The sequence below is a fragment of the Xiphophorus maculatus genome, chromosome 22 (assembly GCF_002775205.1).
Source record: "Xiphophorus maculatus strain JP 163 A chromosome 22, X_maculatus-5.0-male, whole genome shotgun sequence".
NCBI classification, from domain to species: Eukaryota; Metazoa; Chordata; class Actinopteri; order Cyprinodontiformes; family Poeciliidae; genus Xiphophorus; species Xiphophorus maculatus.
Window position 1 is genome coordinate 969,513 of NC_036464.1, and position 16,293 is coordinate 985,805.

Here is a 16,293-nt window from a genome sequence, read left to right on the forward strand (position 1 = left end):
CTTAAAAGTTCTCTTTCATTCCAGATTTTGACGTTTAAATTGTTTTTAATTATTGAACTTTTTATTTCCTTTGTATCTTTATTAAAAATGTGATGGGTTTTTTGTATTATTTTTAAGTTATTAGGATTTTATTATTTGTTAATTGTATTATGTGACTTCTGTTTCATGATTTTTGTGCACAGCTCTTTGGTCTTGGAGTTAAAGTTCTCTAGAACTAAATCAGGTATAACTGCATGCTGCATGTTCATTTCTGATGTAAAATAAAGACAAAAACTGAATAACTAAATTACTTCTGGTGTTTCTCTTTGTGTGATTTAAAACTCATGTCACGTTTTACAACTCAGTTCAGGAAAACCATCAACTGAACCATAAATGTAAAGACGATCATACAGGAAATGTTTCTTTTTCATTCATTTATTGATTAATTTTTCATTTCTGAGGCAGAGAAAGCTCAATTAAGGAGGTCAAGGTCAGGTGAGAGAAAACAAAACTATTTATTTATCCTAATTCTACAAACTACAAAGTGATTAAGAAACAACTATAAAATTACATCTGAGGAAATTTGATGAGAATTTTATTTCATGATAGTTTATGTTTTATTTAAGCCCAGTTGTTTGTTTTATCCAATCCATGTATTCGCAAACATCTATGATTGTAGATGGTATCAGACATGTAAAGCTTGTTCCACATTCAACAATCACACCATAAATCATCCCGTTGAACACCACTGCTGAACCAGAGTCGCCCTGTAGAAAAATTTATATCAATATATTTATTTATGTTGTAAAACAGAAAGGTTCTAATCACTGCAGAGAGATATTGATGAAAAACTTACAAGACATATATCCTTGTTTTGTGCGTCAGTAAGAAATGTTTTCCCACATGTTGGTCTAAAGTGGGTATCCAGAACAACATTCATATTGACACACTGAAGATGTTTTGGAATACGATTATTGGGGTCTGTAGAGAAACATGAGAATCATAAACATGTTCTTCACTCGACCTTCTCTGTAGAGACAAAGATTTTACTCTCATAACTTCAATATTTCTCTCACTTCGCTCATAATTGGGGCCGGTTGTCGTTCCTCCCTCTCCTGCCAGCTGAACTGTATCGCCTCTATAACACAATAAGAATAAAATGTAAAAATACAAGATAACTTTAGAAATTGAACTGTGATAAAGAACAATGACAGACCAAAAAATAAATCCATGAAGGACTTTATCCTCTGACAGGAGTGTCCATGTCCAGTCCTCAGTGACGATGTCCTGCGTCCTTTACATGTGTCTCTGGTCCAACACACTTCAGCTAAATGGGTTCTGGTTCTGCTGTTGGCCTGGTTACCTGACTCAGGTGTGCTGAAGCAGAGGCAGCAGGACTGGAGGAGTAGAGACAGAAAACCTGAAGTCATGTTTTGGATCAGAGAAAACTTACATTTTAGGACGATTCTGGCATCTTGGTAGCTGAGCAGGTGGGACATCTGTTACTGGTCTCCGAAGCTTCAGCAACATGATATCATGCTTTTGGCCCTGGTCAGTATAAATCACCGGATCGTATTGGATTACATGGGTCTGCTGTTTAGCCCTCCTTGGATGAACGTTTAACATTGCTACGTTAATCCTGCAGAAAAGGTTAGATTATAATAAACACACAGAAAACCTGATCATCTGCAGATAAAACTGTCTTAATGTTTCTTTCCTACCACCCTGCCTCCGACTCCCAGCAGTGAGCTGCAGTCAGGATCCACTTAGCGTCGATCAGAGATCCTCCACACAGTCTTATTGTAGTATGATTGCTGCTCTTAATCCGAACATGATAAAGATGCTCCCTGTCATCACAATCATGGCCTCCAATGATTCTCTTCTGCAGAGAAACATTTGAGTTCACTGAAACACCTGAAGAAGAAAAAGGAGGACTTTACTTAGAAATCAGGTGCAAACATGGCCGCTGGAACAGAAAAAGAATAAACAGTTAAAGATTAAAAAGCATCACAGTCTATATGCAAAGAAGTTTCAGTCAGAGGGAAGTGTCTCCAGTGTCTCCAGCTTGTCCGACTCACCCAGCCCCAGCAGCAGCAGAACCTTCAGCAGAGCCATTGCTGGTCCAGCTTCCTGTGAATGTCTGCAGTCCTGCAGCAGCTTTTAAACTCTGCTCACAACTTCCTGTAGGAAGCCACCAATCACAAGACAGACACTAATCTGTCCAATCACAGGACAGACACTGATCTGTCCAATCATTTACATAAAATACAGAAGGAGATAATCATAAGAAATAATAGTATAATGAGTAGGAGAGACGGAATATGGATTAACAGGTTGAGGATTGGGCATACCAGTTTAAATAGTGGTTTAAAAATAATAGGGAAACATCCATCAGGTGATTGTTCTTATTGCAGGAAAACAGAAGGAGTAGAACATGTGTTGATTTACTGTAGAAAATATATAAAAGAGAGGAAAGAACTGGAAAGGGTAATGGGGAGTTCAGTAATTATGGGTAATTTATTAAGGAAGCATCAATCACATGATATAATTTAAGCACTTATTAAATATTTAAAAGATACAAAATTAGCTGAGAGGATTTAGTATGTATGTGTGTGTGAGTGTATAAGTACGTATATAATTTAGTTATTTTAAGATTTGAAGATATATAGGATAAATGAATTTCTGAATTACATCTCCGTCCAGTTGGTGGCGGTAATACACAAAGTTTGTAAGCTGCCAGAAAACACTATAGAAGAAGAAGATCTGTCCAATCATGGCACAGACACAGATCTGCGCTGTCATCTGCACACAGATGAACTTAATCAACTCATCATTCTAAAGAAACTTGAAAAAGTCCTTGTTCCTAATAAAACATTTCTCCCTCGTATAACTTAAATAATCAGGCAATGAAACAAGGACCTTTTCATCAATATTGACTGAAAACAAGCAGCTCCTATATTTTGCTGCAAAGTTACTTGTAGGTAAGTTTTGCCTTAACTCAAGTGAACTGAGAGGTTTGCAGTAGAAACTAGAAACACTCGGCTAGTGTCTGTGCTAGCCTCCCTGGTAATCTCCTTGCTAGTGTCCATGCTAGCCTTCTGCTAGACTCCATGCTAGTCTCTGTGCTAGCCTTCATTCTATCCTACATGCTAGTATCTGTGCTAGCCTCCATGCTAGACTCTATCCTAGCCTCCTTGCTAGCCCTGATGCTAGCCTCCATACTAGCCTCAGGCTTGTTGAAGTTGGCTAAATGTAATATTTGTCTACACAGGAAAATACAAAAACTTGATCTTCAGTGAAGTCCATAGGTTTTCAAGATGGGGGATAGCTAGCCTCCATGCTAGTCTCTGTGCTAGCCTCTATCCTAGCCTCCTTGCTAGCCCTGATGATAGCTTCCATACTAGCCTCAGGTTTGTTGATGTTCGCTAAATATAAAATCTGTCTACACAGGTTGTGTTAAATTGTCCTTGAAATAAAGAATCAGAATCAGAAATGTTGTTTCCAGATTTTAACTCTATGAAAATACTGCAAATGTAAACCAAACTAAAATCAGAGAATAAGAAAGTTAGAAACAGAACCTATAAGACAAATGAGGGACTGGTGACCTTTAGTGGAGGATTCTGCACGGCACCAACACAACAAACTCGTTTTTATTGGTCATCAGTCCTGGGGTTTTAAATGAGTGTCATTTTGTCCGAAAGTGTGTTTTATGTTTTTATGGATTGTGTACGGTTAACTAGTTTTTAAAAATGTTTTAATGAGAATTTTTGGCCTTTTTGGCGTGGTTTTTACCAATTCCGTTTTTATCAACGGTGTACATTACAGTCGAGCCACTAGTTTTAAAACCCGGATTTTAAATTATTTATAGCCAAAGCCAAAATGGCTATTTATTTAACTCGAAGGGACAAAATATAGGCTGGACCTCAACTCGATGCTGTGGCTCTGTGGAAGTGTAACATCAAGGCCAGGTTGAGTTTGGAGCCACCGGGGATTTGAAGGTTTTTTTTTTTACAACTGTGGGGTTTTTAGAGTGTTTTGTGCACCATTTCTGATCAGGGAGAACTAAAATATAACAAACTGCTAATGTAAATATTTATTATTTTTTAAGTTTCCTTGACCTGATTATGTAACGTTTTTATTGTTAAATTACTGTACAATAAATGTTTTGTTAAAAATCAAAAATCTTCTTCTATAGCGTTTTCTGGCAGTTAACATGCTTTGTGTATTACCGCCACCAACTGGACAGAGATGTAATTCAGAAATTCATTTATCCTACATATCTTCAAACCTTAAAATAACTAAATTATATACGTACTTATACACTCACACACACATACATACTAAATCCTCTCAGCTAATTTTGTATCTTTTAAATATTTAATGAGTGCTTAAATTATATCATGTGATTGATGCTTCCTTAATAAATTACCCATAATTACTGAACTCCCCATTACCCTTTCCAGTTCTTTCCTCTCTTTTATATATTTTCTACAGTAAATCAACACATGTTCTACTCCTTCTGTTTCCCTGCAATAAGAACAATCACCTGATGGATGTTTCCCTATTCATTTTAAACCACTATTTAAACTAGTATGCCCAATCTTCAACCTGTTAATCCATATTTCGACTCTCCTATTCATTATACTATTATTTCTTATGAAGAAAAAATGTCATGTGCCTGGATCACCTTTAAGGCCTGCAGACCCATTATAGATTTTTGGGAAGTGAAACAGCTGCTTCAGTGGTTTTATACTAATGCATGCAGCTTTCAATGGGTGAGAAAGAACAGGTGATTTCTGTTTGGTTGCCATAAATGATGGAGTTTGGCTTGAATGACGTCTGTGTTAATTGTCTTCAGAAAGGGTAAGAGAAACGTGTCCAGATGTTCATATATCTGCAGGAGGTTTTCTACTGCTGAGATGATGCAAACTGAGTGGATCCCAGATCCTTTCAGCAGGTCAAAGCAATAAAAAACAACTGTAATGTGATCTGACAGTAGACATGCAGTGACTTAAGCTTCCTGAACTTATACATTTTGTCTGACAAAATGTCACAGGAACTAAGTTCACTCTGTGACCCAAATGCAACATGCAGGAGACGTAAAAGTTCTGTTGTAAATTTAATTAAAAATCAAACTTACGAAAAACATAGTCCAAGGAATAAAAATAAACTCAAACCAGAGACACGAAGAGAACATGAGGAAACCAGGGAGAAGGGACGAGGAGCAGCAAGGCAAGTCGGCGAGTAACAGTCTGTAATATGTCTAATTAGAGAGGTGAGTACATATTCATCTGTTACTTAAAAATATCCCATCTGTTTTATGTGGCTCAAAGTTGGTTTGGTGTAAAGTGGAGCTAATGTGCTAAAGTTAAGGACAAACATAAATACAAAGAAAAAGAAAAAAAGCCCTGGTGCTACATTGTGAAAAACAAAAAGACTAATGGAACTAAAATGTCCTTCGTAAAAGAAACTATGAATCATGATTTTATAGACAAGGATTGTTACAAGAAATTCAGAAGGAACACTTTGTTATGGACAAAAGGACTCTTTGTCTTTTTGCTATCTGTTTTATCTGCTCACACGCACACGGCTGCACGCTGACATAACCATATTTAGGACTGGTTACAGTCACACAAAAACAAAAACTGATTAAGGCAGGCCAACACTTTAGAGAGGTAGCAGAATGAGGAGAAATTAAAAGCAGAACTCGTACAATCTTTGCTTCACTCGGTGTCACTAAGGTGAGCTGAGTGGAGCCCAGCCCTGGAGGGTGAATGTCACTCTGTATCTGTTCCATTTGTATGACCTGTAACATCTCATAATTTTCTGCATTAAACCTGTTTTATATTTAACCAAATCTCATTATTTCTCAAGGTAAAAACACTGGGGTGTTAGTCAGGTCCTAAAACTGGTAAACAGACCTGGTTGGTGCACAAAAGGGAAAATAGGTGAACTACAACAACTCTGACATAATTTTTTCCCCCTTTACCTTGAGAAGAAAACTTTTGTTTAAAAATCATGATGAAATCTCTAAAGAAAAGGAGAAACAAATAGCTTCCTATTCCACTCCCACAAAAGAATTTGATATTAATTTAATAATTATAATAATAATTATGTACAAGAGTCAGTGAGTTGAAATCATCAATCCCATTTATTAAGACCAAAATGCAGCGCTGGTCCATCGCCATGTTTCCTTACAGCTCAACACATCAAAATAGTGTCTAACAACAGTTTCTGATTCATTTTGTAGTTTTTTATCTAAGCTGCGCCCTAAAAAGGGCGTTCCCAAATGTGCCATTTTCTTTATCCTTATGTGTGTGTATATATATGTGTGTGTGTGTTTACATGAGCATGCAAGATATATATTTCATAGAGGAATATACATAATTATTTATTCCTAACTGCCCCCCTGATGTGGTGGCACAGATACCACCCCACCATTATCACAGAGTGTGGTGCATGTGGATCCTAAGCAAAAATATGGTGGACCGTTCTTTCAAGCTGTCACATGGTCCCGTGGCCCCACACACAGAACGTCATGTCTCCAGCAATGGCCCCCAACCCTCAGTGTTGCAAAATCCCCTGGACACGTCCCACAAAGCTAAGCTAATGGGAAACTAAGATTGAAGTAATTAAACATGATAAAAACATGGTTGAAACCAAAGAGTTTGGAGCTGCATGACCACGTGCCTTCCGCTTTATAAATCTAGTCATTTATAAATTTCTGCCTCATCTATGCACATTCACAAAATGACAAAAATTGTAAAAATATTTAAACTTTGTTTTTAATTTACTAACTTTTCTCGGCAGGTGATCGAAAACAGACCAGAAAGTGACCCCTGAATTTGCCATGTTGCCAATTAACACAGTTACACAAGATCTGCAATGTCGAGACTTTCATTGTTTTTGGATAAGTGCCATAAAGAGTGAGGATGATAAACAGTAACCTCTGCTCTCGCAGCCTTATCAAGACCAAATTAAAGACAGAGAACTTCCAAAAGAAAATAATACAGGAAAATCCATCAAGATAGAAGATCATGGAGATGGTTCCAACTCCTTAGTGTCTGAAAACAGCAAGAAGGTTGAAGAGGACGATGATGTGAATCACCCCGTCTCTGAGATGAAACACTTGTCAGACTCTGGAATGAAAACTGAGGACCTGGACAATGACTGGAAAGAGAGCAGAGCGCCTGAGTCAGATGGAAACCTAATTAACAAACAAGATTCAGAAATAGTCTCCAAGCTTGCTGGACACTATAAAATGTTTTACAGAGAGGAAAAATGTTGACTCATGAAGGAAGGCCCAAACAGGAGGGATGTTTAACTGTGGAGGCTGTGGCAGAACATTTCTTAAAATAAGAAGTTATAAGAATCCACACAGGACAGGAACCTTTATGTTGTGATCTCTGTGGACACAGATTTAGCCAGAAATCATCTTTAAACACAGACATGAGAATCCACAGAGGACAGTAAATAACTTTACAACGTTATAATGACTCGCACTGCACAGCTGTAGTTGGTTGTGAAATATTTATGTTGTCATTCAAGGGAGCAGCCTTCACTTTTAATCCTAAATATTTTGTATAAGTTACAGATTTGTTTAGTTATATAACTGGTCGTTTATTAGGCAGGTATTTTTCACCATATTTTATAATGTTATAATGCAATGTTTTTGTGTGATGCCCATGGCGTCAACGCCACCATTAGTAACATTACTATGGAGTAGACCTGGGAGGTAAACCAAAAATTAACCAACACCAAAATTTATGACGGACAGCGTCATTTTGCCCATGTCAATATTTTTGGTGTTTTTTAAAAAAAAAAAAACGTTCTTGTCTTATTTTGGCTGTGAATAGGTTGGCTATGCTCATGTTCATGTCTACAATGCTGTGCTATGTGTACAGTCTGTTATCACAACCATTCTGTAGCAAGAAGTGAAAGAGATGGAGAGGTTGAGAAAATGGCGGAAATTTCACATGTGAAGCAGCAGTAGATCTGGTCAAGCTGATATTGCACATCTCTCCTCATCAAGGAGAGATTATGGTGATATTTGATGTGAGTTTGTATTTGGAGAAGTAGGCACACAGGGTTTCAGCAATGACATTAGCGTAAAGATATTTTACATGTCTAAACTTGATTAGTTCTTATTTGTTCAATAACTCTTAACTAAAAGTACACATTTTCTTCATTTATTTGCAGACACTTTAGTTTTAAAGTCAAAGTAGAAATAAAATTTAAAGCTGCAATCAAAGGCTAAAAGTAAGATACCAAACAGCATTTTTAAATGTGATGTCACAAATTGAAAATGTGAGTTATAGTCTGTCATAACACAAAATGTGTTGCAGCTGTGAGATTGTGTGTGGAAGTTATTCCACCTTGATGTTTTATGACAATTGGTCAGATTTGGTGGATTGGTTACGCCCACATGCTTTGATGCAGATAAAAGCTGTTGATAACTTTGCCTCAAGACTCCTGTGCTATTCTGAGGTCTGTATGTGACACGTTGCAAGAGTTTGCTGAGATACAACATGTGTAAAAGAGACAAAAGGGTCGACTTCCTGCTGGGTTTGTGTCATGGCTTCAAGAAGCCTTTTTGAAGAGCCTGAAAAGTTAGACGTAGGCTGAATCTTATAATTCTGGGTCAAAGCATGACTTGGGTCTGATTTTAAAAAAATATAAAATATGAAAATATTCCAGTTGGTGCTGTGGATAAATTGGGCCACATGTCAAGCAGTGCTCCCTGATGAAGCACAAAACAATCTGGTGCAGATCCAATGCTGTGTCCAGGAGACATAGCTGTTGGAATAATGTAAGCAGCACAGTGGAGTCAATGTCAGTATCGTCAGTGGTCATTCATATCCAATATGGTGCAAATCCGATGACACGTGTGATTTAGAGCCAAATGGAAGCAAAGAGCGAGAGGTTGACATTTTCCCTTAGGCTACACCAATATACTATGAGGTCTTAGCGTCATGTTGTTATATTTTCATCAGACACAGGTTTAAATCTGTATGAATCAAAATTTGAAAGAAGACATCCAGATTGTTTTACACAGTTTTTATAAAAATCTCCCTTGAAATTGCATGGTTACTTACAGTAACATCAAACGTTTTAAAGATCCATTATTGCAAAGAAATGCTAATTTTTTTTGGTTGTGATAGCTTGGAGCTTCCAGTCATTTAACAATTACCAGTACAATCCCAGTAAATGTATTTTTCAGGTTCTGTAATATGAAACAAACAGCTGACAGTCAGAGAGAGGTCAATGTTTATTCACTTGCTTTGCTGCTTTTTGACCTGGAGACCGATTGTGCGTAGGTCGTCTCCTGCGACTGCCTGCTGCCACGCAGACTCCTGGTCTGTTTTATCCAGGAGTTTAGATCCTCATATCGAACATCAGTTCTTCTGTCTCCCTTTTCTAGACAGTAGTCCTTAGTAGTGTGAGTATGTGGGAAATTAGAAGGGAAAACGAAAATATAAAACACTCATTGATACCAAACGGTGACTTAAAGAGCATATTGATGAATTATTTGTTCACAAATATTGTCTATGATGAGAACTGCACAGTACCACACCTGTTTGGGGCTTTTTTGGAGATAGATGTCTGATCTTAAGAAACCTGGAAGAAATTATAGAGGGGTCAGAATAATTGTTGTATTTTATGATAGGAGACAAGAACCAGCTTCTGCGTTAGGAGTGAGAGGCTCTGTGGGTTGCAGACTTTTTTGGAGCCCAAACTACAAAAATATTTTTACACTTAAAAAGTTCAAGTACTACATCTGCAAAGTATTTACAGCAACCCATTGTTTTCTTACTCTGCTAATTATATTAAATTAATCTTTTATTAATTGATTATTGTTATTTTGCACATTTGTTGACAGTTTTTCTTCTTTCTTCCAATAAAGGATTCAGCTAATTTTTTATTCATTCTTGTCATTACAAAATGGAGAATGGTACATTTTGATGACACCCAGGGTAAATGCAAAGGCTCTGTGACATGCGTAAGTATTCCTACAATATAAATTAGCATTTTAATTTGACCAGATTCTCTTTTATGAGGTGAAAAAAAACCTTTGACACAGTTTTGGACACATATGGCTAAATTGTGCCAAAATGCCAGCTACGCCTGACATCTTACTATAAAACCTGTGTGGAGCAAATGCTTCAACTGATTCAGTCCCACTTTGCTGCAGTTATTTTCAAGGTGTGAATTTTTAAAATCTGAGGATATTCCTGGGTCCTCTCAGTAGAATTCATTGGATTTTGAACTGTTGATTAAGGGGAAAATAGATGAGGGGTGCGTTTGGTGGGTTTTTTGTTTGTTTTAGCATAATTTTGTTAATAATGTTGTATTTGTGTGCAGAGTTTATAGGAAAGAGATTAATTGCAGTGCTGGGAATAGTTTATGGATACATAAACTCACATTCTCATACTCACCACATGAAGATTTTGATCAGGGAGCCAAGCAAAATAACTCCTAATGCTGACACAAGTGAAGTCTTAACTGGAGTACTCAATATTCCTGGGAATATAAGATGTGGAAAAAAACCGAAGACATGTCAGATATTTTTAGAGTTGATATATTTCATACCCCATCACTTTATAGCCACAGACTTATAAAATAAAGTAGCGCATGACTGGAAAAACTGAGGAAAGAAATTCTTTCTGTGAAATAGCAGAATACCTCTTTTTTCAGAAAGTCCATCAACCTGCAGGTTCCCTGAAAGGAAAAACAAACAAAGATTGAATCAGTCAGACTGTTTAAATCTGCTTTTTCTGTAGCATTGAGGCACATTAACCACCTTCCATGTTTCTCTGATTACCTTTTCGTTGACCAGTCAGATGAACCTTTGGAGATGTCTGATTACCAAGATCGTTGGTGGCCACACAGTGATAAATCCCCTCCTCAGTGATATTGAGTCCATAAACGTCTCCTTCGGTTACTTGCATGGTTCCATTTGTGCTGTTCCTGAACCAGGTGAAGAGGCTGATGGGAGGTTTGGCTCTGCTGGAGCACGTCATGTTCACCCAACCATCTTCTGACAAACTGACGGAAGCTGAAGTGTTTTTGGGAGCATCTGTGGAAAATGTGACACACGTTCAGTTTACTGATGAGAACCAGCTGATGTTCTGACCGGGTCACTTACAGGAAACGCTGAGGGTCACTTCTGCCTTTGCAAACTTGTATTTTTCTCCATCCACAGGATAGCTGACAAAGCAGGTGATGTTGAATCCATCATGTGTGTCTGACAGCGTGATGTTCTTCTGGATTTTAGCTGTAAACGTTCCATCCGTGTTCTTCTCTGTCAGCCTGCTGTGGTCTGGTTTGAGGTTCCAGGTGAGTTTAGGAGGTGATTGTGGACAGGGAGTGAGAGCTGAACACGTTATAATGACAGAGTTCTTCTCCTTCATGTCACCTGAGATTTCAATCCTGGGTCTCCAAGCAGAATCTGTATTTTCACATCACACACACACACACACATACACACACATTTCTCAAAGTGAGATACAGGAGTTTTACTCAACATGTGGAGCACAAAAATAGAGGATGATGAAAAATAAAGTTAATTTAAAATAAATAAACTTTCATTTTTCGATAAAAAGCTTTGGTGCTAAGATGAGGTGAATTGTTGACCATATCAAAATTTGTTTATTTCGTACAATGGCGTCTGTTATAGACAGAAAGAAAATAAGTAAATTTAAAATTTCCTTTAAAAATTTTAAACATTTAAAAAAAAATTTTTTTTTCTTAATTAATTAAAAAAACATTTTTTAAATTAATCTCAAACATCTTCTAGAAAAAACATCTGAGTTTCTAAAGGTGACGTTTTTTTTTTTATGAAACTCAGAAAATTTTAAAAAGTCAAAGAATTTTAACTTTCAAAACTCAAAAGAAATTTCCAAGTTAGATATTAATCTGAAAATGTATGGGTTTTTTGGTGGAAATGTATTTCCTTCTATAATGGCTCTAATACAAAGTTGTAATTTCACAAAACTGCAACGGAAACACTTTTTTCGCACCACATGATCAACAATGTTGCCTCTGGCACAAGTCACAAATTAGAATACGACAGGAAGTAGTAGAAAGGTGATGGCGCAGCAAGATTTTTATTGAAATATCGCGGGAACAAACTTATTCACGTTTGATTTAAATTAAATTTCTTATTAAATAAAAACACTGCAGAATAGTGACAAAATTTTGCACATACTTGTAATGGAAACTCCTTAAGACTTAGTAATGGAGTTTGTTGTTTTACACCAAAGATGCTTCATAATTAATTTTGTCTTCAACATTAATATTAGAGACAAATAAAAACAAAATGCTCTCACCTCTTACGTTTACATTAACAGCCTTACAAAGAGCGCTTATTTTGAACGGCCCGTTCTCAATCCTGAAGAAGTATTTGTCTGCTTGCTCTGAGTTTATGTTATAAAACACAGTGGTGCAGTTCTTCTCCCTCAGGTTTCCAGTAATGTTCATGTCATAGTTGTTTTTCAGCTGACTGCTGTTGTAAACCACGTTTCTCGGACTATTGAGAATCGGGGCTCCAGGTTTTAACCAAACTCCAAATGTTTTTCTCTGAGGATCGAACTTATGCTGCGGTTTCACTGTAAAGCTACAAGGGATTTGCAAACAGGCTCCACTCAGTCCCTCAATCTCTCTCGGTGCAGTAAAGATGAGGCCTTTGTCTTCTTCACATCCAGTCAGTCTTCCTGTAAAAGCAACGTAAATATGAGGACAACACAGAGCAAAATGTGCATGAAGAAAAACCTTCCTGATCCATAAACTCCATCAGAGCTGCAGAGTCTTTAGAACAGGATCCGTTACTTGATGGTTCAACGTGAGAAAACAAACAGCTCACCTGAAAGAAAGGAGACACTCAATAACAAGTTGACTGTCAGCACTGTCAGCATGCCTTCAGACAGGGCGGCCATCACACTTCTACGTCCCTCCATCAGCTCACAGAGACAACATGAAGGAAAAGTTAGAGTTCAGCTTAAATAACGGAAGATAATTAATTAAAATGTCAAATTACATCAGAGAAATACAGTAGAGTGCTAGGGCCAAAAACGGGAGTAAATTTCCACCACAACTGAGATTAAAATGTCCACCACAACTGAGATTAATCTCAGAAATTTTGTAGAAAAAAATTGGAAATTTCTGAGTTTCAAAAGTCAAAAAGTTTTGACTTTTGGAAATTTTGTTTGAAAAGTGAAAATTTTCATCTTTTCAAACCATGATTTTTCCCCAGAAAGTTTTTTAGATCAATCTACAAATTTGAGGGTTTTTTTGTAGAATTTCTTTGACATTTCAAACCCAGAGATTATTATTAATTACTTATTAAACATTTTTTAGAACATTTTTTGAGATGTTTTTTTTTTTTTTTTTTTAAAGAAAATCAAGTTTTTTCTGGTCCTAATACACCATAGCAGAGAAATGCCACATTTAAATTTCCTAACTAAAATGTATGAAAGAAAGAAAAATAAAAACATCAAAGTTCTGGCATTAATAATAAATTAACAAACTTAGTAGAATAACAATTAATCTTACTAAGACTACGATCTTCATCTGCTCACCAGCAAACCAAACTCACAACTACTCTGGTTAAAAGAGCTTCACTTCCTGCTTGGTTTGTTCAAAACAGGAAGTCATTGTTCTGCCGGATCTTGAGTTTGTCCAGGTGTTCGTCTCCAGTCCAGTAGATCGACCTCACAACAGGCACATTAAGGCTCACAGTATTTATTCTAACAAGAGAAAATTCAAATTGGTGGTTAACATCAGTCCAGCAGCTTCTGCCCACAGTTACAAACAGCAACACAACTGAATGTGATCGTATTGCATCTGACATGAATGTAAATCATTAATTCACATAACTAATCTGATCTTTGACATAAATATCAATTACTATATGTTTTTGTACAGGAAATATAATCACACATATAACACAGATTTAACAGTCAAAGACCATCACGCAATTTGTAACTTAAACATTACTTTGCATCAAAAATTAAAACATACCGAATAAGAGAAAAAGTGAAGTTTAAGGTCAGTCCAGCAGCTTCCGCCCCTACACAATAAATAAAAATAGAATCAATAAGTCCAGACAGCTATACTGCATATCAATGGTTATGTTAGCTAGTTAGCAGCTAGCTGGTGTAAAATTAAACACAGCTAAAATGCACAACATTAACATCCATAAGTTTTTGCAAACATGGCAAAAACTAAAAATGAAACCCTGCATCTAATTAAATATATGTTAAAATATAATATTCGTAAAGAAAACACCGAGCTGGTCCTAATACATACCACAGCTGGAGATGGTAACAGAAAAGGGGAATGAGCTGACGGTTGGTGGTTGCTACGGTAACCAGCAATCTCGAGCAAAACATAACATAACCATAAATGTCAGGAGAAAATAGCTTTTTAACGAACCAAAATGAATTTGAACCATTTTTGACAAACTCCAGATCTATAACAATGTTTAAATAAAACCCAGTTACACTTTCCACTCCTGGATTTTGTCAAAATTACAAAACAAACACAATGCAATAATAAAACATATAGAACATTTATAATGTGCAGCTTCTTTTTCTTTTTCCAATGTGCAGCTTAATTTCCAGCTGTTGTAAAAGATGACGCGTATGACGTCCTAAATAAGCATTTAAAAAAGGAAGTAAATTTCCGCTAAATAACTATAGTCTCAAAAATTTTCTGAAAAAAAAAATTAGGATATTTCTGAGTTTCAAAAGGTGAATATTTTCGACTTTTGGGGTTTCAAATGTTGAAAATGGCTCAAGTCCCATAATATTAGGATATGTTTTTAAACTGTCTCATTTTTGCATCTTAAAACACTTTGGCCCAACCGGTTAGTCTCCTTGTGTTGATGCTGGGCTTCCGCAAATATGAGCTTTTCACAGCATTAAAGTTCATCACATTTTAAAACATCAGAAATTAGGAAACACATTTGACCACAGGATTCTTTTACATCATTAATGATTTTTATCTCTATGTCCGAAGCTTTTAATTAGAAACGAACATGGATCCATTGCAAAGACAGAGCACAATTAAATAAACTGAAATAAAATCTTTAAACAACAAAATATAACCGGGGGGAATAGCAAGTTTTTTCCTTTGCTTTATTTTGATTCTCAAACGATGTGACGATCCACTTCCTGGATTAGTCACGTGGTTCGGCCCGTTTAGGGGGGCTTCATACGTCACCACGCGCTCCATCAACCCGCCTCCACGCGCGCTTCATCCAAATCTAAAAATCTGCCTGGATTTCCCGATACGCTTCGAAGCCTCGACACAGAAACACGTCACTGCTGCACGTCCGCAGAGCGAAGAAAATGGTCAGAAAGAATATTTTTCTGTTTTCTCACTTTTACTTATTTTCTCAGAACGTGAAGCAGAGCTGATATTTGAACTCACTGAATTTTGCGTGTTTATTTTGAACAATAATATGTCAGTATAACTACTTTAATATGATTATGATGTCTTTGGTTGCTAATTAACAGAGTTGGGTTGTAACTAATTACATTTACTCACTTACTTTTACATGAGTAACTTTATGGAAGTTTTTTTTAGGAGTGCAGTTTTTGTCAAAGCTTCATAAGTTTTATTTTAAAAAATGATTTTGAAAAATGTTTTTTTTTTGCCTGATTTTCTGATTTTGCACTTATGTTATATGAATTATTTTAATTTCGGTCTTTAAAACACTAATATTTAACCTAACTTTATGTTGGTTGCTTGATGCTTTAACTTGTAAATACTAAATTATTGATAATTTGATCAGTTACTTAGTACTTAAGAAGACTTTTTGAAAAATGATTTTTTACTCTAACTTGAGAAATGTTTTGCATGGTTTCTTATAATTTTACTTGAGTAAAATTTGTTGCAGTTATAGTTAGTAGTTATTGTTTTCACTAATTAATTACTATTTTTTATTTCAGTTAACAAAAATGTTTTCTCAATTTCAGTTTTTGTTAGCTTTAGTTAAACTTGGTCAATGACCGATTAAAAATACTGTCAACGTAACAAAACCTTTACCGATGCACTGTTTTGCACAAAAAAGAAGCCCTGAAATCACAGTAAAATATTAGCTGCTGTGGTTGGCTAAATTTTACCGTATAAGTTCTGTAAAATTAAACTAATCTTCATTTATCTTAAGGAAAAATAACTATAAGGAATGTGATGGTTATGGACACTTTAAATATACAACTATAGGAGAAAGAAAGACAATTTTAAGAACAGAATGGAAAAAGAAAGAAATCAGGATTTAAAAAAAAGTGTTATTTTTACATATTATAAAAT

At 36.1% G+C, this 16,293-nt stretch overlaps 2 protein-coding genes across 2 annotated transcripts; both read right to left on the reverse strand.

Annotated features, from left to right (window-relative positions):
* Positions 1 to 596: 596 nt before the first annotated feature.
* On the reverse strand, positions 597 to 2,094 carry LOC111606777 (trypsin II-P29-like). Its single transcript, XM_023328022.1, has 6 exons — positions 2,058 to 2,094; positions 1,701 to 1,893; positions 1,433 to 1,618; positions 1,056 to 1,117; positions 836 to 960; positions 597 to 746 (listed from the first exon to the last, which is right to left on the reverse strand). Exons 1-6 carry the CDS (start codon positions 2,092 to 2,094, stop codon positions 597 to 599), a joined length of 753 nt encoding a protein of 250 aa, XP_023183790.1.
* A 4,055-nt stretch (positions 2,095 to 6,149) lies between these two features.
* On the reverse strand, positions 6,150 to 14,332 carry LOC102236379 (sialic acid-binding Ig-like lectin 7). The gene is made up of 11 exons (XM_023327195.1): positions 14,287 to 14,332; positions 13,999 to 14,047; positions 13,531 to 13,724; positions 12,842 to 12,938; positions 12,309 to 12,692; positions 11,126 to 11,428; positions 10,802 to 11,056; positions 10,663 to 10,698; positions 10,416 to 10,500; positions 9,554 to 9,597; positions 6,150 to 9,409 (listed from the first exon to the last, which is right to left on the reverse strand). The coding sequence occupies exons 3-11, from the start codon at positions 13,546 to 13,548 to the stop codon at positions 9,375 to 9,377; spliced, it is 1,257 nt and encodes a 418-aa protein (XP_023182963.1). The 5' UTR covers positions 13,549 to 13,724; positions 13,999 to 14,047; positions 14,287 to 14,332; the 3' UTR covers positions 6,150 to 9,374.
* Positions 14,333 to 16,293: the final 1,961 nt, after the last annotated feature.